Source organism: Nylanderia fulva, unplaced genomic scaffold (assembly GCF_048542155.1).
Source record: "Nylanderia fulva isolate GAGA-0341 unplaced genomic scaffold, ASM4854215v1 Scaffold32, whole genome shotgun sequence".
Classification (NCBI taxonomy): Eukaryota; Metazoa; Arthropoda; class Insecta; order Hymenoptera; family Formicidae; genus Nylanderia; species Nylanderia fulva.
In genome coordinates this window covers 1,289,243-1,314,668 of record NW_028190390.1, presented here as the reverse complement: position 1 = coordinate 1,314,668, position 25,426 = coordinate 1,289,243, and the positions used below count along the sequence as shown (strand labels likewise).

The window sequence follows — 25,426 nt, the reverse complement described above, 5'->3', positions numbered from 1 at the left end:
ATTCACCTCAAGATTGTTCTGTCGTCACCTGATGCCTCCCCGGCCTTCTTCTCCTCTCTTATTTCGTCTCTGCTGCTCCTTCATGGCACTCACACTCACTCGCGAAAATACACGTCAACTCGCGCTACTTATCTTTTTCGATCGCGACGAGCGGCGACGTCCGGGTTTGTGTGTTTTCACTGTCATTTTCGACGCGTTTCGGCAAAAAACGCGGGAAACACGAGAGCTTCTTCCCACGCGAGCGAAGCTCCTTTGTGGCATTGCCGCCTTTCAAGGCCACTTATCGAAGGGCCTCATCGTCATTTTCCGAACACTATATATATATATATATACACACATACACACACTCGCGATCGCAGTGTATTTTGACGAAACCCGATTGATCTAAACACTTCTTGCTGTTGGATAAATATTTCCGACTCGATGACTTGCGAGAAAGTCGTAGAGATAAACAATGACAATATAGCGGCGCGATGGTTATCGTAGTAGATCGGCGATTTTCGCGCGAATTACGTCTACTTCGTCGTGACGATTCCCGGATACGACGACACGGAAGTACGACCGGAAGCGCGCGATCGGCCACCGAGAATCCGACTGACAGCGTCGAAAAAGCTCGAGATTTTCGCGTCGAAACATCACCCGGTACCTCGATCCGCCTCCGGAAAAAACGCGCAAACGAAGCTTTCGGCGCAGTTGGCGACGTCACGTGACGTCACGTGACGTCATAACGGTCCTTCGCTGGAACACGAACCGTCAAGCGAGATTCGCGATCGAGATATTGATAAACGCCACTCGATCGGACATTTATGCAATAATAATTAATGACACAAAGAAAAACGCGCGAATGTTGACCGCGAATAACGTGAGAGTCTACCAGAGGGTAGCAGCGTTCAGCAAGCCTATTCTGTAACTTTTTAACGTATGCGTAGAGAGAATTTAAACAAGAGAGCGGCCACCGGGATTCAGCGGCCGCGTGTACTAGTGCGCCCCCTAACAAAGTAGACATAAACTACGTTGTGACTCGGTAAAAAGCACGGTAAATGGTTCGATTCCGTGATATGGTTCATGTCCGAACAATTCAGATAAGAACCAAATTGAGAACCAAACAACTGAGTCAGCCAAGGACCAATCCCGATTCGACAGGATCCTGCAATTATTTATTTTTGCCTTTGCTCTATATTTTTTCCTTTGCATTCGACAGGATCTTGTCGAATCGGGATGGGGACGTACTACGGGTCCCGATGTGGTCCCGATTTAACAGGATCCTGGATCGCGTTCCGAAGCTATATTCAGAGCGAAGCGATTGGCCAATCAGGGCGCAGCAACGCCACCTGGCGGGGAAGCTTGGATTTGCACGCTTGATCAATGAGAACGAGGCAGCGGGATTCTGATTGACTTACGAAAATCAAGTCTTGTCTACTTTCTATGTGTAATCGTGAATTATGGTACATTTGAAAATTTGGAAAAACTGTTGTTTACTTGTATCGCCGTCTCCGGCAAAATTACATGTGGCTCTGTAACCTCGAGCAAATATACTTTGAGAAAAATTGGTTGAAGGCACATTAAATATTAAAAAAAAAAAAAAATACTTTGAGAAAAATATATAAGAGAAAAAATAATAAAGTGAACGCAGGAGTATTTTATTTTCGAATTTATTCTCTATATTTTTGTCTTTGCATCAATTAGTAAGTTATCATATATTTTTTAGAGATAGTATATTTAACATACATGTGTGCAATTATTGTTTCTGATCTATTTGTATGTATTATAGTGTGATTTTAATCTTACTGCAGCCTCTAAACAACTCAAAATTTTCCTTTTTTTTTTTAAGATAGTACTATAATTTATACACTTGTAAAGAATAAAGAACTGAAATTACTTTTTCAGTTTGATATTAATGACAAATTGTAGTCTTTACAGAAAAACATTTTAGTTTACTTTTCTTGAAGAACACACAATAGAAAAATTTGTGAAATTATTATAGCTTTGTATGACTTTAACACAAGTTTTAAATTGTTTTTAATGTTTGACAGGTCTAAACTATTGCAACCATGAATGACGAGTTGTTAGATGATATTATGAATATGTACAAGACAGCAAAGCCTTTGAAAGTAGTAATGCCATGTCCTTCTAGTCGAAAAAAGAGACTGGATAATAGAGCTTTAGTTCACATGGAATCTTTCGTTAATAAAGTTAGCACAGAATCAGAAACAGACTATGTAAAGAAATATAAAGAACAGGATGATCAAGAATTTTTAATGGTAATAATACTATAACATGTAATTACTATTTTTGCAGTTGTTTTCTTTTGTCCTTTCTACTGTTTTTTCTACAGATGAAAAATAATATGCTTTTTGTCAAAAATAATGACATGGACAATATGTCGGAAGTCACTGCACTTGAAGAAAGAACAGAAGGATTCAGTGAAGCACATACAGCTCAAATTTATCGAACCTACAATTTTTCTTATCGATCTAAGACTAATTTACCCATTAATGCTGTGAGAGATAAAATAGTGTCTATGATTGCGAGCAATTCTGTTGTTGTCATCCGTGGCTCCACAGGTTGTGGAAAAACAACACAAGTGCCTCAGTTTATTCTTGATGCTGAATTTGAAAAGAAGCAACACTGTAATATTATAGGTGTGTTTTGCTGCCAGTTTAAAAATTGCATTTTTTAAATTTAGCTACTATAGAATATTGCTGCAATCTTATTCTCATTTTTGCTGATGCAAAGGTTCTTGTTATATATATATATATATTTTAACATATATATATATGAGAAAATTCTTGTATATTTTAATGTATATTAAAAAAATCCTTGTATATTTTAATATACATATTACAGATCCTTGTATATTTTAATGTACATATTATAGATCCTTGTATATTTTAATGCACATATTATAATATACTATAATTTTGCAGTTACTCAGCCAAGACGTATCGCCGCTTTGAGCATCGCGAAAAGGGTCAGCCATGAGAGAGAATGGCCTGTCGGGACCATTGTGGGCTATCAAATGGGTCTGATAAAGAACATGTGTCTCGACACTCGTATAACGTATTGCACGACCGGTGTGCTCTTGCAAAAGCTCGTAAACAAGCGACACATGACTGAATATACCCATGTTATATTGGACGAGGTGCACGAGCGCGACGAGGACATGGATTTCCTTCTGCTCATAGTCAAAAAATTATTGCGGACGAATTCCTCGATGGTTAAAGTCATATTGATGTCCGCGACAATCGACGTGAATAAATTTGCCGAATATTTTTCCACGCCTGTGGAAAATAAGCTTCTGCCGGCGCCTGTTATCGACATACCCCAGCGTAATCCTTTCAATGTTTCTATATATTATATAGACGAGATGGAAAATTTGGGTAATGTAAGTATATATATTTTTTAACATAAATGTTCAGGAACATGTCATTGCCTGGTTTGGAAGAAAAGGAAATATGTATTAACAGAATTTCTTATTAATGGAGATGCTTAAATCAAAGAAATCTTTGCATATTCTTATTCCAAGTAATAATATAAATAAATATTAATATTTGTATAAAGTTTGCTAAGTTTTTAGAGGTACATATTAGCCTTCGAGTATAACATACATAAACCATTTAACAAATAAATTCTGTTCAAACAGATACCTAAAATATCCATCAATGAACCGACATTCACTTCGGAATTGGCTGAGTTTTGCGTAAATATTATAATGGTTTTTGATGAAATTGACAAAAATAGTAATGACAATTCAGACTGTGCATACGAAAGGCACGCCGTGCTAGTATTTTTGCCTGGATTAGCTGAAATCGAAGACCTACGTACTTTACTTTCATTACCAAAATACACGGATGCAAAATGGGATATTATTATTTTACACTCGTTGATTTCGACTGAGGATCAAGAAAGTATATTTAAGAAGCCGCCAAGGAATTCCCGACGTATCATACTATCTACCAATATTGCTGAAAGTAGTATCACTGTACCCGACGTCAAATATGGTATGTTGTCAATCGAGATTGAGTGATTCGTTCGTTGAACTTACTATTTTCATTTTAATTTATTTTCTAATTTATAAAACTATTTGCTATTTTTTTTGTTGTTTTTAGTGATTGATCTTTGCTTAACGAAGCTTCTTGTGACTGAATCTGGAACCAATTATCAATGTCTACAGGTTTGTTGGGCAAGCAAATCGAGTTGCCAACAACGTGCTGGTCGAGCAGGTCGTTTAATGGATGGTAGAGTTTATAGATTGGTGCCAAGATCATTTTACGAGGCAAGTGTCATTTTTATACAAGACTTCCACACACACACACAACCACATATTTTCTCCTACACGAAATATTATAAATTTAATTTCTAAAATTATAATAATTTCTTACAAATATTTATAAATTATATAATAATATATTTATATTGTATTAATAATATAATATATTAATTATATATTTTATAAATATGATGTTTTTTAAATCAGCCAACAAAGCCAAAGCACGAAAAATTAATTATTCGGAACTGTATCTCTTGGTTTGAGATCACTAAGTTCCATATATAAATTAATCTCGAAACTTACATATGGAGAAGACTTTTCGGACCTATATTTTTCGCGCCTATTTCTCCATATGTAAGTTTCGAGATTAATTTATATATGGAACTTAGTGATCTTAAACCAAGAGATACAGTTCCGAATAATTAATTTTTCGTGCTTTGGCTCTGTTGGCCGATTTAAAAAACATCATATTTATATTCTTAATATTGAGAGCCGATAAAAATATTTCTTTCTGATATATATTTTATGTATGTATATATTAATATATAATAATATAATGATAACTTATGTATAATAATTAATATTCGTAAATTATATTATATATCTTGAAAATTGCAGACACTACTACCGGAAGAAACTCTTCCAGAAATGCTAAGAGCTCCGCTGGCAAATGTAGTTCTCAAGACAAAAATGCTGAACATGGGCGAGCCGAAAGCTCTGCTCGCCCTCTCTCTGGATCCACCTAATCTCAACAATCTACGGAGCACTATATTATTGTTGAAGGAAGTAGGCGCGTTACTTGACAAGGACGGGAGCATTCAGGAGTTCGACGGAGAGCTGACACCCCTGGGTCGCGTGATGGCCTCCCTCCCTTTAGAAGTACACGTGTCGAAGTTGATCGTCCTGGGTCATCTCTTCGGGGTTCTGCAGGACACGATCATTATCGCGGCCAGCATGTCCGTCAAGGAATTATTCAACATCAACTATCAAGATCTAGACAACACCTATACCCAGAAGCAGTTCTGGGCCGCCGGCTCGGAGAGCGACAGCATAGCCTGCCTGAACGCCTTCAAGGTGTGGCGAAACGACAAGGCGAACCGTTACATCACCACTTCACAAGAGGAGAAAGAATGGGCCAGGCGGAAGTGCCTGCGCGTGAAGTCTCTGCGCGAGATTGACGCCTTCGTGACCGAGCTGACGATGAAATTGCGCAACTTTGGGATAGAGGAGACCATGGGCAGCAGTAAAACCACTTGGGAGAGCTGCAACATCGAGCATGCCGTCATCCTCAAGATAATAATCGCTGGCGCGTTTTATCCGAACTACTTCGTCAAGTTCCCGCACCGGGTGGAGGACTCTAAGCAGTATGTGAAGAAAGCGCTGGCTTGCCGCGACCCGATGCACACCGTCATTCTACGGGGCTGGCCGTTGAATCAGCCCGGGGCGCTGTACTCGCGGAGGTTCCAGGAGATCTTCGGCGAGCACGTGAAGGACTCGAATCCCGAGGACATAACTGTGTCCTTCGACGGCTCGAACCACGTTTACATCGAGCATGAGAGAGAGATTAGCGGTAAGAAGGATTACTGGTTCGTGCAGAATTGCATCAAGATAAGGCAGTGTCGGATTCCGATCACCATACCATTGCTGACCGAGACGGACGCTCATCTTCGGATGAAGCAGCTCGGTCTTACGAAGGACTGCAAGAAGCTCGTCATCTCGTCCTCGGAGCAGGAGGAGGAACCGTCATGCAAACAATATATGTACGACGAGAAGCCGTATCCGGAGCTACCGAATCCATCCAAGTATCAGTCGAAGGTGACACTCCAGGGTCCCACTTCCCCGATGGAGATCCAGCTGGTCCACATGGTGAACTCGGGATCGTCCAAGTTAGTGTTCGTGGAATGCACGTCGGTGAACTCCGTTTTACTGAACACCTATCCGGATGATCCTAGGGGACCCATTCTTGTAGCTCAGACCATCAGTCGAGGTTTCAAAAACTACTCGCATCTCTACCTGCGAAATACGACTGTGTTACCTAACACCCCTGGTCTAGCGGCGTTGATTACTTTGATCTTTAGCCCTTGTATAGAATTGAGGCGCAATGCCATGGGCACTTATTACATAGGCGCTCTGTGTGGACTGGGCTGCGATCCTTCTACGGGGAGGAGCCTATTTCCGGAGCACGATATGCATATTCTCTTCGACGTCAAGATTACGATGGACGATTTGCGAAAGGTGCGTCACTATTTCAAATGTTCATGCATTGTATAATATAATAATATTATATTATATTATAATATTATATAAATTGTGTAATATAATATAATATTATATTATATTATATTATTATATTATATTATTATTATTATAATATATATTAATATTAATTAATATTTATATTATATAATATTAATATTATATATATTATATTATATTATATATATTATTTATTATATAATATTATATATTATTATATTATATATATAATATAATATACAGCATATACAGGATGTTTCAAAAGTGTAACAGTCAAATATCTCGCAGGGTGTATACCCCCGGGAAAAATCTTGAAAATCTTTCAGGAAATTTTGTTTTACTTTGAAAAATCAGGGAATTCTTATGGAATTTGATTGGGATTCAGAGAATTTTTTTATTATCCGTTTAATAATTTTATTTAGTACTAAAAAAACATGTCTAATATATCTTTGCAACATTTTAGTTTTTATTAAAATTTTATGTGATTTTTTATGGATGATCTATTTCAGTATCAACATCTTCTTTTAATTAATTATAATTAATGATAATTACAATTAAAAGAGATAATAATAATTATTAATAATTAATAACTTTATTATTAATTAGTAATATTAATATAATAATTATTAATAATAATTAATAATTGAAAATTCTGTTGGCAGATAAATAAATTGCGCCACTGGATGAATGTTGCAATGAACTTCAGTGAAAGCCGTAGCGAGATAGAGGACGAGGTTCAAAACGAGTTGACTATAAAGTGCCAGAATCAGATCAAGAACGCATTCAACGATGTGATATATAAAATTCGTGAGCGGCAGGAGCCAATTTCGACTACTAATTTCGACAAATGGAATCGATATGACGAAAGTCTATTTCTGGAGTCTGCCCGAGAAACCTTAAGGAAAAGTAACATATATCGTTTACACAAAGCGTTGGAGTTGAACGATGAAAACGAAGACCTCGAAGACATGATCAAGCATTTGTTAGAATTGGAAGTTTTGGCTTATAAGTATGTATATGTTCCAGGGTTGGGAAACTTACTTTGTGAATATAATTAGTTACAGTTACAGTTATTTTATTGAAAAAGTAACTAGTTACAGTTACAAGTTACTGATTTTAAAAAATAACTCATTACAGTTACAGTTACTCAAAAAGTAACGAGTCGTTACTTTTCAGTTACTTTTTAAAAATAATTATACATTATTTTAAATATAAGGAGCTTACATTTTATGCACAATCACAGTCAAGTATTTAAAAAAATTCTTGAAGCAAATCGATCAATTATTACATTTAAGAATTTTTTTAAATATTTGACTGTGATTGGTCGATTTTAATTATGTGTTATATTATTTTATGTACACAAAATGCAAATTTTAGGTAAAAGATTAAATCATATGAAGATCCATATGCTACTGTTAACAAAATTTAATTTAACAATATAACCTCGTTACTTCCCAACCCTGATATATTCACTATTGTTACATTTCTTAGAATCTCTATGTAACAAATGTTACATCTATTGCCTATATTATTTACAATTTACATCTATTATTGAAATATAACGTTGCGTAATTTATTTTCCATTTATAATATTCTATAACATAATAATAATAATAATAATATAAAATAATGTATATTATATATTTGGTTGTCGAATGAGTTGATCAATAATATGCTTTGTTTATATAAATTATTTTTAAAACGTTGAAATCGTAAAGTAAATAAAATATTCAACATATGTATATTATTTTATATTATTATATATTTATATTAATATATTTTTTTTTATTTTACAATTAATTTTACCAAATATTAATTGACCTAATCAATAATTAATACTAATATTTTATATAATTTGCACAGAAATCCGAATGAGACAAGTATCGAATCTGTTTTATGCAAATTGTGTAAAACAGAAGTACAAGGCATTATCAACCTTCGTGCACATCTATGTTCAGAACAACATACATCAAAGCAACGAATGATTGATACAACTGCTGAATTTGGAGAAGATTTACAGGGTATCTTAGCAAAATTGAGACTATAATATGATGTGAGCAAAATTAGATTACAGTTGATTAATTTTCTCTTCTTTTATATATATATATATATATATCTTTTTAAATATACATTATATGTGTGTGTAAAAATATACTTGTTTATCAAATAAAAAGTATGTATTTCTATACACATATAATGTATAATTTTACTTGATCATGTTTAGTTACTTGAGATTATGCATATGTGAGGTTTTTTGTACCAAAGAGTTTGTGATTAATAAGTAAAATGTTATCAGTATTAGTTGTTACATTTCCAGAAACTCTTTTTGTACGTTATTATAAAAAGAGACAATTATTCTCTTTTATAGTATTTTTTCACCATTGAACACATGTTTTTTTATTTCACATTTTCAGAAAATTTAATTTTACCAATATTTAATGAACATACAAATATGTAAGCATTTTTCATATAGATATATATATTATACATATAGCATTTATTAAATGACAAAATTATATTGCAAATAATACAATTTTATAAGATACTTATTTCATTCATTTTCCTAAGAGATACAAAGGACATTCGTTTCTTATAAAAATAGCTTATGGTTAAACTTATTACTAAATGTATCCTATATATGACCTAAAAATTCGTATTTTTTTTAAATTAACTAGCTTTACTATAATTACGTCTTATTTACTATTTTTTACAAAGTATTTCTGACATAATTATTTCTTATATGTATAATAGCTCTTAAATATAAATTATATAATATATAAACTACTATTACTCAAGTGTGATTCTTTTTATTGTTCTTATTTTTGCGTGCAAAGTTTATTTTATAAACATTATACATATCCATTTTATTTGTTCTTTTCATTATTGCACAATTATTTTACAATTAAAGAAAAATTGATAATATTTTCTAAATAAAGATAGATTTACTGAAGCTGTTGATCGACAACAGGTTTAGCGTTTCTCCCAACGGTTTCTCTCCCTCGTTATATCTCCTTCCCGTGCGTTCTCTCACTCTCTTCTCTTCCTTTTTTATTTCCTTTATTTCTGTCGTGCGAGTGAAGAGCGCTCAGATGCAGATTTGAAAGAGCGCCTAAAAGCGACTGTTCATTTTTATCTTATTCCCCTTCTTTCTATATATTTTCCTTCTCTGTTTCTCTCTACGTTTCCATTTAATATTTCTACATTTTAAATCCTCAAGATACTCTTGTCTTTTCGCCTTCCTTATCCATTCTTTAAGCTTTCGATCTTCCATATCTCCTCTCTTTTTTCTGTTATCAGCCTCCGCTCATTTTTTAAATTTAAATACTGTAAATTAGATTTTAATATAGAATAGTTTAAGACGAATTGATCTCCCTCTGAGATGAGTACAGTAGTAGGCTCAAGATTTAAAATTATAAATATGCTATGAGGTGCTTAAAATCCTTGGCTTCATTTATTATAAATGTTTTAAGAAACGAAGTTATCATATAAAGGTGAATTAAGTGATTAAAAAAAGTAGATACTCTCTGAATCTGTAAAAAATACTTATATTCGTTTTTAAGAAATTATAATAAAACAAAAATTTTATTATCTTTCAAGCATAAAAAGATGACAAAGCAGTTACAATTATAGGATTCTAGAAAACAAATATCAATCGTTCATCTTTTATTTAATTAATTTATTGTATAGACCACGATAGATTTTATATCCTGTACAACAAAAATTATTTTATAATATGAAAAATGATTTCATTTCTTAGAATCATTTTTAGTAAGTGATAATTTCTAAGTTCACTCATTTATTATAAAATCAGAATTTCCAGGTTGACTTATGATGACATAAATCCAGATATCAATTTAATATTTTATATCACTGCTTTATCTAATTCTTAATCGATCAACAGCTGTAAAATGACTAATATGAGACTCAGTTCATCTAGTCTTTATACATGCGCAGTCATTCCGCATGACGAAGTCAGATATCATAATTATTTTACAGTTGTCGATTGACTGTCAAGGGGAAAAATAGTTTTCGAGACATTTTAAAGGTGCGCTTTTTAAAGCCATCTGAAATAGTGCTTTTCATCGAAATACCTTTTTATTTAAAAATGGCATTTAAGAATTTTCAGCGTGTGCATTCTCGCCTCTGACGTCACAATCTAACATGGTTGCGATGAGGAACCAGGAGTCATAGTCATCAAAATTTCGTTCACTGATTAAGTCTTATATTTCTCGTTGAAGATAGCGAGCTCCAGGTTGCGTGTATAATAGTCTACCAGGTACGTTGGCAGCTGCACCGCTGACATAAGTACCAGGAGACGGTGGTGGTGGTGGCGGATATGGACCAGGAGGTGGTTGAGGTGTTCGTACAGGATAACCCGAAGTAATTCCACCCGTTTTTGCACCCTGTGGATAAAGATAAAAGTTCAGTTACATGCAAACATATGTAGTTACTAGTATTCTTTCATTATTAATGCGTTTTTGTAATTAATATTATAATTATAAATATTATTATAATTAACATTATAATTATAATTATATTATAATTATATTATAATTATATTATAATTATAACAATTAATATTGTAATTAATATTATGTGAAATTTATGAAGTTGCTGTCATGTTTTAAATACATGTTGTCTGAACTTGACTAGCACATAGTTAGAAATAAAATAAAAAAATAGTATTTAAGCACAACCTGAGGTGGTTGTTGAATCGGAATGGCTCCACCATGGACGGTAACGTGATTCGTCGGTCGTAGGTAAAATTTGTCTTCGCCGAAGCTCCTTTGTGCTCCATCGAATGTAAATTAGTTACATATGCTACAAAAATATATATGATTTATATAAATAAAATTACATAATTATTTCAAATATATGTGTTATTAAAAATATATTTGAATTGCATACATTTATAAAATTTGCAGTGATTAATGAGGAGTTCAACAAGATGTTCCTCGTATAAAGATAAAAAATTATAGAATTATTACTGTCCTTTACATCGAATTGTTTCTCATTTAAAATAATACGAGTTAAAAATTCCTAAATTACATTTAAACCTTTCTCCTCTCCTTTATCCTTGTATATGTGCAGATTTTATTAAAATCAGAATTGTCAGATTTATGAGATTAAATTGTTTGCATGAATCTCTATTTCCTTTTAGGCTTTTTCATTAAACGCAAGTTGAAATAAGAATTTGTACTACTTTGCGAGTCAACATAACATAAGAATTGACACGAATAGTTAATATTACCAGTCTGATGTGTAGCTAATGGTGCTCTACCTCCCGAAAGATAAACAGGTTTAGTCGACTCCGAGGATTCCCGAGATGGTTGTGACACAGGTGCGGAATAGCTGTAAACACTCTGCCCTGTGGGTGTGGAATAAAAATTCGATGTGGAGTACTGATTATTTTCTGTCGAAAAAGAAACACAAGATAAATAAGATAAACACAAGATAATATTTGAAGTAATATAAAAGGAATGGCATGCATTCTCATATTTTTAACAAAAATAGCACAAGATTAATTGTAGTAAAAAAAAAAAAATTCGTTCACTTACTGTTCCAAAGAACTGCTCGAGAATCGCTGGATCGTCTGGCAGCTTCCTCAGATTCTAGAAAAGTACAGATATATATATATATATATATATATATATAAAATTCTATAATAAAATAATTAATATAATTCTATAATAAAATAATTAATATAATTCTATAATAAAATTCTATTTTTAACTATGTAACATTAATGTCATTAAACGTCAAAATGACATCATTTTAATGTCTAATGACATATGCTTTACCTGGGATATGGCAAAAGTATGTCACTTACATAGACTTCTATATATACTTATTTAGTTTTCTTGAGTATTTACTAGAAGGTGGAGGGTTGTAACTTGGAACAGATGGTGGCGGTTTGTATCCATATGCGCTATGATATGGAGATGCGGTAGGTGGTGGTGATGGACTGTGGGTTCTTTTTAAAGTGCCCTGAAGAAAGATATAAAATTAAAATATTTCATTATGAGAACAAGAATTATACGATAAAACGTGTACACAATAGACTAAAGTTACACGTACGCCTGGCAACATGTGTGCTGGAGGACCAACTGCAAGTTTGTAAAGAGGACTGCTGCTTCGTGCTATTGGCAAGAACAATTGAGGATGCACCACTCTTGGACCTGTCGTTGGATACCCTCCTACTGTTGTCAAGACTTCCGAAGAAACGCTGAAAAATAGGACCTTATCACATGAATTCTTGTATGTGTAATTCTTTTGCAAAGAATGGCACAAACCTGGTTTCCTTTATAAGTTGTCGTCTCCTGTCATCTTCATTTAGAACCTTTTTCAATTGTAAAAACAACTGATGTTTCTCATCTTTTAATTGGGCCAGCTCGTTCTCCAAGGTAGAGATTTGTTCTCGCGTTTCCCCTAGTGTCATCACATCCTGTTTCTGCTGCCGCTCTCTTTCCTTACGTAAACGTTCCTCCTCTGCATTAGCTTCTTGTTCTGAGACGTAGCATATAAAATATTACTAAAGTTATAGTTAAATGCTCAAAAAAAGTTTCACATAATTATACGTCCAGAAAATAATAGCTTTCACAAATTAAAATAATCAAGATAAAAAAAGTTAACACAAATATATGTCTATAATTTTTTTCAGCTTCTCTTACCTTGCTTCTTTCGCTGTCGTTCTCTCATAATGTGTCTCTTCAATGCCTGCCACATCTGCTCATTGCGTTGAGGTGGCCCAACCAACATCGCCGGCATTTTTTCAATTTAATAATTCTTCCTTCTCTTTTTGCAATATTATTTTGTAATATTTATTACATCACATATAATATATATAATTTTTTTTTAATTATTCCAATGAAATTACAAGTTTCATCCAGATAACCTTCATTAAAGAATTGACACATGCGTTTGTGAAGTGTCAAATGTCAAAATGTCTTAGTCAAGGTGAATCTTCTTTTATGCTGACTTTATAATTTCTTAATAACAATTGTCACTGTAATGAGATATAAAAGCTATTCTGTCGAATCGAATTAATATACCTATAAATAAAATGTGTATTTTTCTTTGTAATGTCAAAACGATTCTACGTCCACAGACATATAAATACATAGATGGAAGATCGTTCTATGCTTGTCAGGAATTCGCTGATTGGTTGCGCGAATTTTACAAATTGAAAAAAAAAATAATTTACAAAGTATTCTCTTTAATTTTATTGCTTACATCCGCATAAATAAAATCAAAATATTTTTTAAAAATATTTCTGCGTATCGATAATTTTATCTGGATGAGAAATGTTTTTAATTATCGCGAAAAAGGTCCATCTATGTATTTTATATGTTTGTGATTTTCATGCGTATAAACAATAAATTAGTACAGTTATATCTCTTTCAGCAAATTTTATTTTTTAATATAAAATATAAATAAAATATACAAGATGAAAACCGAAATGTATAATGAGATAACAACAACAATTCGTAATTTTCGAGGGTTGTCGAAAGATTGTGCCAAGATGTTGAAGGAAAAATATATTGAGTAAACAAAAATTATTTTTCAATAATGCACACACATCAATTAGAATAAGAATAAATAATAGAGTTAAACATAATTTAATAATTTATAGTTTTTACGATTAAACATATTAATAATTATGTTATCTTCATTGTTGGCAAAAAAACGTGTATTTTAAATCATATTAAAATGCTAATATATTTCTTCTTTTGTTTATTTATACAGCATCCATCCTAACACACTGTACAGCATTTTATCTTTGGAAGTGCAACAAAAAATGAAAGTCAATCATATCAAATTATTTGGAAATAATAAAAGTTATTACGAGAGGTAAATTAATTTTAATAAGATCATTATAAATTTTTATATAGTATTTTACATGCATAAAAATATAATTGTTCAAGTCTCAATTATCTTGATTCACTTTTATATTCTAATTTTTTTCATAAATTGCAGCTACTTGGAGGCTGTACAGAATGGGGAACCAACAGGTGTTTTGTTGAGGATAGCGAAAGATATTGACGCTGCACCTGCCTTATTAGCACGTAACGTCTTGGAGAAATATTGCATATGTAACAATGCAAATGGTATATAATGAATAATTAATAACTGGTAGAAGACACAGAATAATTGACAAGCTTTGAGTAATAATTAAAGATTACAATTATTTCAGTTTCGAAAACCTTAATTACCAAGCTGTTCAAGGACACTACGCTCATTGAAGATAAAGATCTCGCCTATGAAATTTACTTGGTAATTAGTCTAAAAATATATATAAAATGTTTCATAAAAGAAATAACATTTTTGAAAAAATTGTATGATTTTCTCTTTTCAGTGTATATTATATGATGACTTATATGGTCCTATAGCTGATGCAATGGGAAAGTAAGTAGCCTTCAGTGCAAATATCTCTTTTTTTCATTATTTGAATATCAATATATAGAATATATAGATTTATTTTATCTTTATTTTAAAGAAAAAAAAATATATATATTTAATTCTAAATTTTTATTAAAAATTCTGACACTTGCTTTTCTTTCATAGTTTAATTTCGCTATAATATAAAAAATTGTGCCAAAATAATTACTATTAAATTGCACAACACAATAAAAGCTTGTTAACTTAGATTTGCAATAAACTTTAAAAAATATTACAGAAGATTACTTTTTTCAGTTGCATAGGACAAGAATATGAAATAAAACTTCAAGATTGTTTAATACAGAGAAACATTGCATTCCGTAATGAAGAACACTTACGATTACGAGGATATGATAAGACTCCAGACATCAAACTGGAAGTTCCAATTGCAGTGAATGGCTATGTAATAAATTGGATTGAATCCAAGGCACGATTTGGTAACATGGAAGTTCATCAAAAATATATAAAGGAACAATTCTTAAGTTATTGGAATAGATTCGGATCTGGACTTGTTATTTATTGGTTTGGATTTCTTGAGAGTCTGAACAAATCGACTGAAAAAAAGTTTATAATAATGGATCACTTTCCCGAAAATATTACATACATGGATCCGGCTTGTATAAAGCCTGCAAATAGTACATAATATTATATAATCGTATTTATCATAGTTATTTTTAAAACGACATAATTTGTAAATACAAATTTTTTGACGAGATGTCTACCATGAATTAACATTCTATTCTATTTCTGACTTTTGTTAAACAGATCAAAATATTGTTTTATATGTTGATTATATAATCACACTTATTATGATTAAAATATTCAGTTTTCTTATTGTTAAACTTTCTTTTTACGTTTGTCAGATATTGTATAGATGAATAAATAAATCAAACTACAAAATCAAAGCAAGTAAAAATAATTAATACAAATATGTACATATGTATACTATATATATATATAACAATGTTATGTCATTTGCCTAATAAAAAAAAGTTTTATCTCAGCACAATTGTACAATTGATGATATTTAGATATTCATTTGAATATTTATATATCATATCATATCTAAATTCTTGCATTTTCTTAAATGCAAACAAAATGACAATCATTCTGTTTTGTGATAAACAATTTGTCGATAAAAAAAACTTATCAAATTTTATCCTTCTTCTTATTTTTATCTGATACTGTATATTTATCATAACTTTTTGTTGGATCAAAAGGTTCCCATCTACTCGCTGGGAAAATATGTTTATTCCTCTCGTACCATGATCTAAAAATGTAAAAAAAGTTAGGGTAAACGATATGTAAAAGAAGATAAGAACAATCATACAATTAGACTAATTTTTTAATGATAAATACCTAAGTAATACTTTTCCAGCATGTGATTCCTCTGTTTCAACAGAAGCGTCGTGCATAACTCGAATATCATCATGAACGTCAAATGTGAATAAAGGTCCACTCTTTCCTCGTGCCTAATTACATTATATATAAATTTTAATAAAATGTGTTTAATTTTTTAATAATGCTTTATGAATTTATATATAAATATCCTCTTACCTTAGTTACAATGAAATCGTAGAATGTGTAATGATGTGGTAAAATAAGATCTTCTTTAACATACATTAATTGATCTGCCATCACTGTTTTAAGTTCACTAAATTCACGCCTCAAGACTTCCAAACACCTCTGAAGAAGCTGATAAATAGAATTACCTGCATAGAGAAACAAAATTTTATTTGCAATAGAATTGAATATATATTGATATATTGAAAAAATGATAAAAAACTTATCTGAATATACTGTTTTAATAATTTAATATGTTTACCTTTCTTCATTATAACACTTCGACGATGACCAGATCCATCCCAATAACTGAATGTGATTTCAATTTCTTCCTCCTTCAGTGCATTTTGTTTTGTAGCCCATTCTTGTCTCAATTCCTCTCTAAGTTTATTCTCTTCCTCTTCTCTTTCTCTATCCGGTAAGAAACTCGTATCCACATCTGGATTTTTCTTGATCTTTTTAACGACAGTCTCACTATCTGATTTCACAGATTTGTCTGTGCTGTCGTCATCGGAGACTTCGGTTTCTTCTTCGTCCAAGTTAAAAGATAAAGCTTGAATCTGTCTCTTCTGTTTATTCTTTTCTGCTTGCTTTGCTGCAAGTGCCCTTTCCTTTTCCTGTTCTTTCTCCCGTTCCTTTTGAGCAAGTTTTCTTTCACGTTCTTTCACTATGTTTTCCTGCTTGGCTTTCATCTCATTCAATGTAACTAATCCAATTGTGGAAGTCTTCAATTGTTGCTCGACAGCGTTATAATGAGTCGCAAACTTATTTTCTATATTATGAATCTTCAAGTCATCTTCAATCTTCTTCTTCCGCAGTTCTATTTCTTGCTGGGCAATTTCTCTCTTCTTCATTAACTGCATAGCTCGGCCAGCTTCGCTGGCTGCTCCTTTATAATGCGCCATATTTTTTACAGGAATGACCAGACTCAAATGTACAGTTCACAATAAGTCTCTTGATGCCTCCACAAAATTTTTCAAGAATAGAAATCTTAAATGAAAATATAAACAGTTAAAATATGTAAAAATGTTTTTTTTTTTCAATTTTACAAATTAAAAATAATAGATACACATACACAGCTTTAATAAGAATTTATATTAAAGCTTCTAACATATTTTTTTACATATATGACAATTTTATTTTAACATGTACTATAAATGGTATATATTAAACAAATTATATTATCATTATTATTATGATTATAACCTCGAAATCTGTGGTATAATTTTTAAATATGTAAGAGATTCAATCAAATAATATTTTTTATAAAATCTAAATTTTTTTATAATACACAATTATATATTATACTTATTAAGCACAATTTTTTAACTACTCAAAAAGATTTTTCAATAAAAAAGTAAACTATCGATTCGCATAAACTCGTCATTCACATTAATGAAATATTACATAAATTCCAATAACTTACTTATTTCTATAAATTTATTAATATTGTGGATTGTGCTCTTTACAGTGAAGTATCAATTAATTTCACACGAAGAATCGCAAAAAATCTCGAGATCTTTTTTTCGCGTGCTTTCGAAAACAAATTCGTGAACAACCAAAACAGCAGAAGCAGAGTGTAAAAAGTCCCTAGATATATCTAGTGACTTTCTAAATCGCAAAATGCACAAGGAATTAACCAATCAGAATCCTCCGTTTTCTATCTCCAGAATTCGTCGATTCTTTTATGCAAATAAAAATTATAATAGCTGCGAATGTTATAAATAATATTTTAAATTTGCGCCGATTTTCATTCTTCAAGATCTATCTTGATAAAACAAAAGATTTTTTATCAGACATCGCTAATTAAATCGATTATAATCGTAATAAGTACCCAGAAGGTCGATTGTGTAACTTTTTCTAAAGTGAAAACGCGAAAAGTGAAAAATTTCCACCAATCACGCATTGATTTTAAAATGAAATCGATGTGTGATTGGAAGAAATTTTTCACTTTTCACATTTTTATTTTAGAAAAAATTACACAATCGACCCCCAGGTTACGCCTTGCGCCTCATGTGACGGCACCCTAAATTCGAGAATTGTGGCGATCAGCTAGGGGAAAAACTGTCACACTCAACAGTTGGCGGAATTGTATAAGCGCGCAGCGTCACAGGCAGAGGCAAGACAAATTTGCTTACACTTGTAATAACTGCAAGAGTCACGTGGAGATACATTGTACAGTTTGTGATAAAATTGATTTATGTGAGTTGTAAAGATAAAGACGGTCATCCGCATCCCATGGAGAAACGTGGCTTTGATTTAGATGACGGATCATCGCCGGCCGATGCCAAACAAACAAATCTACAAGAAGCCCGGAAATTGTCGATACAGAGGTCCATTAAAGTATTGGTGCATGTGCGCCAGTGTAGAGATGCCAATTGCCGTTTCCCGAATTGTTGTAAGATGAAGCGAGTACTAATGCACACGAAGAACTGCAAGAGAAAGCAGACGAATGCTGGTTGTCCGATTTTCAAGCAACTGATCGCGCTATGTTATTATCACGCGAAACAATGCCAAGAGACCAATTGTCTTGTTCCATTCAGCTCCCATATTAAACACGAGATAAAGTATCGACAGCAGCAACAACGGCTACTACAGGCGCAACTCAGTAGACAAATGGCTATGATGACGATTACGAGACCAAGTGTACCTGCGGGGATGCCAGCCGGTCAGCCTTCAAACGTCGCTATGGCAACTGGAGTTGCAACAAAGCCCGGCGTCAGTACTTCGAATTTACCATCGTCACATCCGCGATGTTAAAATATACATGTATATGCTGATATATTGCTGATTAAAATGTATTTTTGCTTAATTCATCATTGCTTTATTTACCCCCTTAGAGATTAAAAGCGCTTTTTAAGGAGCGTACCCAAAACCTTTTACATTCCTTTTCTCTTTCCTCTATCCCAGTAGTCCGCAGTACTGCGAGTAAAGCATCCTAAGCAGGACCTCCGAGATGGCTGCGCAGATAGACAGCAGCTCTGCTTAAACGAACAACAAACTGCGCTGCAGTCGGTTGCGCAGGTGGAGTAAACGAACGACTTCTGCGGCAGTCACTGCATAAACGAATGCACCCCATATGTTACAATGTTTCATATGCGGCGCTTTTTTCTGATAGGAGCGTTCCCGAACCTTTACAAATCCTCTTCTACTACTACCTTACAATTTGAAATCTATTTCCCCTGGCGCTTTTTCTGATAGGAGCGTTCCCGAACCTCTATGTTCCCTTTTGGTCCTCTCACACCTTCACCCTTTCCTCCTTTTTTCCGTCTCCCTCTTCCTTGTCTCCAATTCCTCTCCTTCCTCTTCTTCCATTTTCCCCTCAAGCGTATTTTTGCTTAATTAAAATAAATATTTTCTTATAAATATTGAAATCAATTATTTTTTTTTAGATTTAGTATATTTTTTCAGTAAACAATTATAATAAGAGGAATTGTGTAGGAAAAATAAATACACAATATTATTAATATTTTAATTTCTTTTTAATATATTAACTTCTTATTTAAACTCAGAAATAAATATTTTTATCGGCTCTCAATATAAATAATATAAGTATGCTGTCTTCTAAGCTGGGCAATAGAGCCAAGGAAACGAAACGAAAAATTAATTAAACGGTATTTACTAACATCTACTAAAAAGGCAAATGAAAAATATAGGATCGAAAGGGTCTGAATAGCTTAGTTGGTAAGAGCAGTCGCCCGGAAAGTGAAAGACGCGGGTTCGATTCCCGCTTCAGCGACTTTTCGGACCTATATTTTTCTCGCTTATTTCTCCATATGTAAGTTTTGAAATTAATTTATATGTGGAACTTTGGGATCTCAAATTGAGATACAGTTCCGTTTAATTAATTTTTCGTTTCGTTTCCTTGGCTCTATTGCCCAGCTTAGAAGACAGCATACTTATATTTCTTATTTAAAGTTAATAAATGTATCTGAATGCAATATACATATATTATATTTTTATATGCATATATAATTATAAAAAAAAGTAAATATATATGTAATTACAATATACATAGCTTATATTAAATACTGTAATTTAATTAATTCTTCAGTTTTCAAACTTTTATTGTGTGTGTGTGATGCGTGAGTGAGTTTGCATGATAAATTTGTAATAATAAAATATATGAATGAAATTATATAACATTATATTATACATTAGAAAGACTAAAGGAATAAGATATTCTATATAAAAGTAATATGTGCACATATAATAAAAATTTGTATTCATAGTCAGAAATCACCTGTTGAAAAAACATGAGCTACATGCAGACAAATATTTATCCAAATTTATCAATATCTAAAGATTTTGATTGAATTTGTTGGCAAACTAACAAAATAGTTTGTTTACTGAATGATAAACAATAAAAATAAATCATGCATTTTTTTTCAAGATTATGTAGTAGGAATATATTTAGTTCAACTACTTACCATTCAAGTTACGCCTTATGTGACGGCACCCTCACATGAACTGTCAAACGGGATAAAAGATGTATCAAAAGATGTGAATAATGATTAAATTGGGCGTGTTTATCGTTGCATGTATACTAATGAATCTAAAAGTGTCCACCAATCACAAATAACCACTCACGTAGTAGCCCAATGAGCGATGTTCTAATGCTGAATGACCAGTGGCTAATTTGACAAATTAAGAAATTTGATTGGTTGAATTTCTTGCATATGCGTTATGCAAAAGTCTGTGCTTTGGCCTTTATAGATGATGTTTGATGTCGCATTTCAAGAATTTCATCAAGGAATTCAAGGAAGAGATATTAAAAATTAGGAAAATTAATTATATATTTTTCTTAATCCTTTTTTTTTCTTACAGCATATATGTACATTGTAATAATATTTTTAAAAAATGCAGTTTTGCATAGAATGATAAGGCATTATTTCGAATAGAGTCTCGACTCATAAAAGTACCTAGATGCGACACTTTCTATCGAAAAATAGTCTTATAATAACAGGAATTTTATGACATCTACAAGACATCTTCTCGAGAAACGAATTTATCTTATCTTTCTCGAGTTTATCTTATCTTCCTCGATCTACTTGATAGAAATAAGAAAAAGGTCCATAATATCTTCTTTCTGCAGTCTCACTCTTTGTTGCTACCTCTGATTTTAGGTAAGCGAATAGAACTTTTTGAACTCACATTTTTTGTGTCACGCAGACTTTAACGATGCTCGAAAAAGCGTTTGAAATTTATTTTTTATAGCAAAGGCGCGCAAACCAAATAATTATTTATATTCGAAATAATATATATTATTGCTCCATTACGTCACTTTTTTTTCTCGCGATATCACGTCGAGAGCTCTTGACATATAGATGATTGTTAATATGTTAAAGTCGCAGGTTTTTAATGCATTTAGGTTAATCGTTGTCGCAAACTGCAGACGATCGTATTTTTCGTATATCGCGAAATTTAATTTTATAGAAACCGCAAAAAAGCAGCAGGTCAGAAATTTAGGCAGCAAACGATATCTGTAAGATGTGAATCTGAAATGAGAAATGATATTTTTTGAATTTATTTTGCTACTTATATATATTATTAATTATATATATACATATAATTAATAATTTATTAGAATTAATAATGTATTAAATAATATATACATATAATTAATCATTTTAATTTTTTTGTTTTTAGTCTGAAACAAGCATATTCAACAATGAGTGACGACCTTACTTTATATACGTTACCCAACAATCAGCCTGTTGTTGCATTAGACTGTGAAACTGCATTCAAAGCTTTGACACAAAGGGAAAAACTGTACGCTCATTATTTGAGCCAAGCAGCATGGAACGGAGGATTAATAGTGTTGATACAAACATCGCCAGAGTCTCCATTAATATTTGCATTGTTACATAAAATTTATCTCGCAGAATCTATAGATGAATTGAAAAATGCTGCCACATGTGCCAATGTTGCAGAAGATGATTTTACAGTGAGAAGAATTTTGTTTTTTCCTAGCATTTCTCTTATGCTGCCTGTTTTTTTCAATAGATTATTATATATATATATATATATATATATATATTATTATATATATATATATTATTATATATATATATTTTATTATATATATTATATATATGATTATTATATATATATATATATATATATATATATATATATAAAATATTAAATATTTCTTTTTTTTTAGGCTTTTCTAGTTTACAGTTGCGGGATATTTGCCAATGCAGGAAATTACAAAGCTATGGGCGATACCAAAATTATCCCTAATCTTCCCAAAAAAGCATTTGAGACAATGGTGAAGGTTTCAAAGGCCTATAAGGATAATCCTGCAGAGGTACAAAATATTTGGGATAATATATCAACCACGCTGTATTCCTTAGATGGCAAGTTAAAATCACTGGGATTAAGGGAAAAAGGTATCACAACTTATTTCTCTGCAAATTGTACTAAAGAGGACGCGAATAGGGTCAATGCATTTATGGAACATAAGGGGCTGGAATCTTATAACGCAAGATGCTTCAAGACGACAGTGCAGGATTCTGCAGGTAAATCTATCGATGTATACGAAATCAAACTGGCATCTATAGAGACTTTGGACGATCCTAAAATAACACTATCTGAGGAAACATATGAGAATGCCAGGTTTAAGATTACAAGAGGAGATTACAGCAAACTTTTGCTGCCTGTTGTGGAAAATCTCAAGAAAGCCAAGGAATATGCGTCCAATCAGACCGAAAAAGATATGCTGCACAAATATGTTGAACATTTTAGAACGGGATCTTTGAACGAGCATAAGGATGGCTCTCGTCTTTGGATAAAGGACAAGGGACCAGCAATCGAGACTTACATCGGTTTTATCGAGACGTATAGAGACCCGGCGGGTCAACGAGGAGAGTTTGAGGGTTTCGTGGCGATGGTGAACAGAGAAATGTCCGCGAAATTTGCTACATTGGTCGACAGAGCCGAAGAATTGATTCCTAAGTTACCGTGGAACAGCGATTTTGAGAAAGACACGTTCATGAGGCCGGACTTTACCTCCCTGGACGTTCTTACGTTCGCGGGTTCTTGTATTCCATCGGGAATTAATATCCCGAATTACGACGAAATCAGGCAGTCGGAAGGTTTCAAGAATGTATCTCTAGGGAACGTTTTACCCGCGCATATGAAAGACATTAGCGTGATTCCGTTTCTGTCTGAAACCGATCAGGCGTTGATGCACAAATACAGGGTAACCAGCTTCGAGGTGCAAGTTGGTCTGCACGAGCTCCTCGGCCATGGTACCGGCAAATATTTCAAGCAGACTGGGCCAGATAGCTTCAACTTCGATCGCGACACTGTAAGGAATCCTTTAAACGGAGCCAAGATAGACAAGTACTTCTTAAAGGGAGAGACTTACGACTCCAAATTCGGCGCCATGGGATCTTCCTACGAGGAGTGCAGAGCAGAGGCGGTCGGTCTTTATTTGAGCCTGGAGAAGGAAGTGTTGAGTATATTCGGTTACGAAGGACCTGTAGCCAATGACATAGTCTATGTCAACTGGCTGTCCTTATTGTGGGCTGGTTTCGCCAAAGCTGCAGAGATGTATCAACCCTCCACCGGGACGTGGTTGCAAGCTCATGCTCAAGCACGCTACGTTTTGCTCAGAGTATGCCTGGAGGCAGGACAGGACTTTGTCAACGTTGTCGAAACCAAAGAGGGAAAGGATCTTCTGATGACTGTGAATCGAGAGAAGATTTTCACAGTGGGTAAAAAGGCCATCGGAGATTTTCTCCTGAAATTGCATGTTTATAAGAGCATGGGAGATGTCGAGTCGGCTAAGGAAATGTATGACGGATATAGTAAAGTGCCTGAAAGTGGAAAACATCCGTGGGGTCGTTGGAGAAATATAATCCTGTCTCGCAAGGAGCCAAGGAAGATCTTTGTTCAATCAAATACATTTATTGACGGTATGTGTTAAAAGTGTAGAAAATTAAAAACTACTAAATTTCAACATTAAGATATGTTTTTAGATAATGTTCTTTAAATCTATGTTATCTAAGATATATATACTTGCTGTGATTTTTAGGAATAAATTTCTTCTTTTAATTTCAAACATTTTACTTGTTTCAGGCTTCGACTCTAATAATGTGGTACTGAAGAATTATGAATCCTCATTTACAGGATTTATTCAATCGTGGATAGAAAGATTTCCAAATTTGGACACGTCTGAGACACTGATAGAGCTTTGGAACAAAGATAAGCATCATTTTGTATCAACAAATAATTAATCAGCACTTGTGTCTGTGGATCCAATTGTTGAAATTTTAAAAATTCCGTATAGCTTCTTCATATTTAGTTATTTATATGAAGCTAGACTATATATTATTAAAAAATAAATTTTGCAATATTTTACTTTTAATAATTAACAATAGTTGATTTAATTTCCACATTGAATATGTACATATGGTATATGCAAGTTTAACTGTTTACAAATTTATACGCGAATGATTGCAAACATTGTATGGACAAAATAATATATATCTAGCGTGTTATTATATTAGTAGACTTTGGATTATATACTAATTGTATATGCTACTTTTAGCATTTATGTTTTTAATTAATTAACATTAATGAGTACAAAAAGTAACAAATATGCAATTTATATATAATTCGAAGTCTATATCTTAATAATATGATATTATATACTTGTCTTTGATATACTAAGTTTTATATATTTTTCTAACAAGTGAAATTTGTACACAAAATTTAAATGAATAGCGCTAAATGTGTATTGGGAGCATGAGAAAATGCATTTAAAACTAGAAAAATATTCCGAGCTTGTATGAAACATAATAAAAAAAAATATATACAATTATCCATTAAACAAATACAAGTTAAAATATTAGAGTAAATCAATACGCGCATTTTTTTTTTTTTACA

The 25,426-nt window shown here is 32.5% G+C and overlaps 6 protein-coding genes and 1 long non-coding RNA gene across 8 annotated transcripts; 4 read left to right on the top strand and 3 right to left on the bottom strand.

Annotated features, from left to right (window-relative positions):
• Positions 1-1,430: 1,430 nt before the first annotated feature.
• On the top strand, positions 1,431-8,672 carry LOC114939400 (putative ATP-dependent RNA helicase spindle-E). The gene is made up of 9 exons (XM_029313696.2): positions 1,431-1,685; positions 2,034-2,261; positions 2,336-2,642; positions 2,928-3,385; positions 3,644-4,001; positions 4,110-4,276; positions 4,889-6,505; positions 7,189-7,535; positions 8,390-8,672. The coding sequence occupies exons 2-9, from the start codon at positions 2,052-2,054 to the stop codon at positions 8,571-8,573; spliced, it is 3,648 nt and encodes a 1,215-aa protein (XP_029169529.2). The 5' UTR covers positions 1,431-1,685; positions 2,034-2,051; the 3' UTR covers positions 8,574-8,672.
• A 1,930-nt stretch (positions 8,673-10,602) lies between these two features.
• On the bottom strand, positions 10,603-13,632 carry LOC114939385 (uncharacterized). The gene is given in 9 exon segments (XM_029313677.2): positions 10,603-10,929; positions 11,224-11,306; positions 11,309-11,347; positions 11,778-11,939; positions 12,085-12,138; positions 12,400-12,514; positions 12,605-12,752; positions 12,820-13,033; positions 13,198-13,632. Coding segments are annotated over 9 exon segments (1,095 nt in total). The 5' UTR covers positions 13,295-13,632; the 3' UTR covers positions 10,603-10,746.
• Positions 13,633-13,880: 248 nt separating this feature from the next.
• Positions 13,881-15,968, top strand: LOC114939387 (CDAN1-interacting nuclease 1). Its single transcript, XM_029313679.2, has 6 exons — positions 13,881-14,071; positions 14,273-14,377; positions 14,504-14,634; positions 14,721-14,800; positions 14,883-14,932; positions 15,221-15,968. The coding sequence occupies exons 1-6, from the start codon at positions 13,974-13,976 to the stop codon at positions 15,606-15,608; spliced, it is 852 nt and encodes a 283-aa protein (XP_029169512.2). The 5' UTR covers positions 13,881-13,973; the 3' UTR covers positions 15,609-15,968.
• Positions 15,516-18,092, bottom strand: LOC114939386 (protein FAM50 homolog). Its single transcript, XM_029313678.2, has 5 exons — positions 17,955-18,092; positions 16,791-17,518; positions 16,523-16,677; positions 16,325-16,437; positions 15,516-16,235 (listed from the first exon to the last, which is right to left on the bottom strand). Exons 2-5 carry the CDS (start codon positions 17,431-17,433, stop codon positions 16,115-16,117), a joined length of 1,032 nt encoding a protein of 343 aa, XP_029169511.1. The 5' UTR covers positions 17,434-17,518; positions 17,955-18,092; the 3' UTR covers positions 15,516-16,114.
• Positions 18,093-18,615: 523 nt separating this feature from the next.
• Positions 18,616-19,340, top strand: LOC146722400 (histone lysine acetyltransferase CREBBP-like). The gene has a single exon (XM_085484846.1). It carries the CDS (start codon positions 18,767-18,769, stop codon positions 19,286-19,288), a length of 522 nt encoding a protein of 173 aa, XP_085340972.1. The 5' UTR covers positions 18,616-18,766; the 3' UTR covers positions 19,289-19,340.
• Positions 19,341-19,546: 206 nt separating this feature from the next.
• Positions 19,547-21,015, bottom strand: LOC146722399 (uncharacterized). Its single transcript, XR_014925187.1, has 3 exons — positions 20,959-21,015; positions 19,692-19,865; positions 19,547-19,584 (listed from the first exon to the last, which is right to left on the bottom strand). It is a non-coding gene; the product is annotated as an uncharacterized LOC146722399 (long non-coding RNA).
• Positions 21,016-21,488: 473 nt separating this feature from the next.
• On the top strand, positions 21,489-25,361 carry DppIII (dipeptidyl peptidase 3). 2 transcript variants are annotated; one of them, XM_029313700.2, is made up of 4 exons: positions 21,489-21,654; positions 22,178-22,475; positions 22,695-24,453; positions 24,617-25,361. In XM_029313700.2, exons 2-4 carry the CDS (start codon positions 22,200-22,202, stop codon positions 24,772-24,774), a joined length of 2,193 nt encoding a protein of 730 aa, XP_029169533.1. In that variant the 5' UTR covers positions 21,489-21,654; positions 22,178-22,199; the 3' UTR covers positions 24,775-25,361. The 2 variants fall into 2 exon arrangements, with proteins under 2 accessions (XP_029169533.1, XP_029169532.1); XM_029313699.2 differs by lacking the exon at positions 21,489-21,654 and adding an exon at positions 21,820-22,013.
• Positions 25,362-25,426: the final 65 nt, after the last annotated feature.

Excerpts from the sequence above, each read along its gene's own strand:
- LOC114939386 (XM_029313678.2), bottom strand. The coding sequence starts at position 17,433 with ATGGCGCATTATAAAGGAGCAGCCAGCGAAGCTGGCCGAGCTATGCAG. Across the intron at positions 16,678-16,790 it reads AAGTGTTATAATGAAGAAAG|GTAATTCTATTTATCAGCTT; the intron begins GTAAACATATTA and ends TTCTCTATGCAG. Across the intron at positions 16,236-16,324 it reads GCTGGAAAAGTATTACTTAG|ATCATGGTACGAGAGGAATA; the intron begins GTATTTATCATT and ends TTACATTTTTAG.
- LOC114939387 (XM_029313679.2), top strand. The coding sequence starts at position 13,974 with ATGAAAACCGAAATGTATAATGAGATAACAACAACAATTCGTAATTTT. Across the intron at positions 14,635-14,720 it reads CATATGTAACAATGCAAATG|TTTCGAAAACCTTAATTACC; the intron begins GTATATAATGAA and ends CAATTATTTCAG. Across the intron at positions 14,801-14,882 it reads TCGCCTATGAAATTTACTTG|TGTATATTATATGATGACTT; the intron begins GTAATTAGTCTA and ends TTCTCTTTTCAG.
- LOC114939400 (XM_029313696.2), top strand. The coding sequence starts at position 2,052 with ATGAATGACGAGTTGTTAGATGATATTATGAATATGTACAAGACAGCA. Across the intron at positions 2,262-2,335 it reads ATGATCAAGAATTTTTAATG|ATGAAAAATAATATGCTTTT; the intron begins GTAATAATACTA and ends TTTTTTCTACAG. Across the intron at positions 4,002-4,109 it reads TGTACCCGACGTCAAATATG|TGATTGATCTTTGCTTAACG; the intron begins GTATGTTGTCAA and ends TGTTGTTTTTAG.
- LOC146722400 (XM_085484846.1), top strand. The coding sequence starts at position 18,767 with ATGGAGAAACGTGGCTTTGATTTAGATGACGGATCATCGCCGGCCGAT.
- DppIII (XM_029313699.2), top strand. The coding sequence starts at position 21,856 with ATGATTGTTAATATGTTAAAGTCGCAGGTTTTTAATGCATTTAGGTTA. Across the intron at positions 22,476-22,694 it reads TTGCAGAAGATGATTTTACA|GCTTTTCTAGTTTACAGTTG; the intron begins GTGAGAAGAATT and ends CTTTTTTTTTAG. Across the intron at positions 24,454-24,616 it reads ATCAAATACATTTATTGACG|GCTTCGACTCTAATAATGTG; the intron begins GTATGTGTTAAA and ends TACTTGTTTCAG.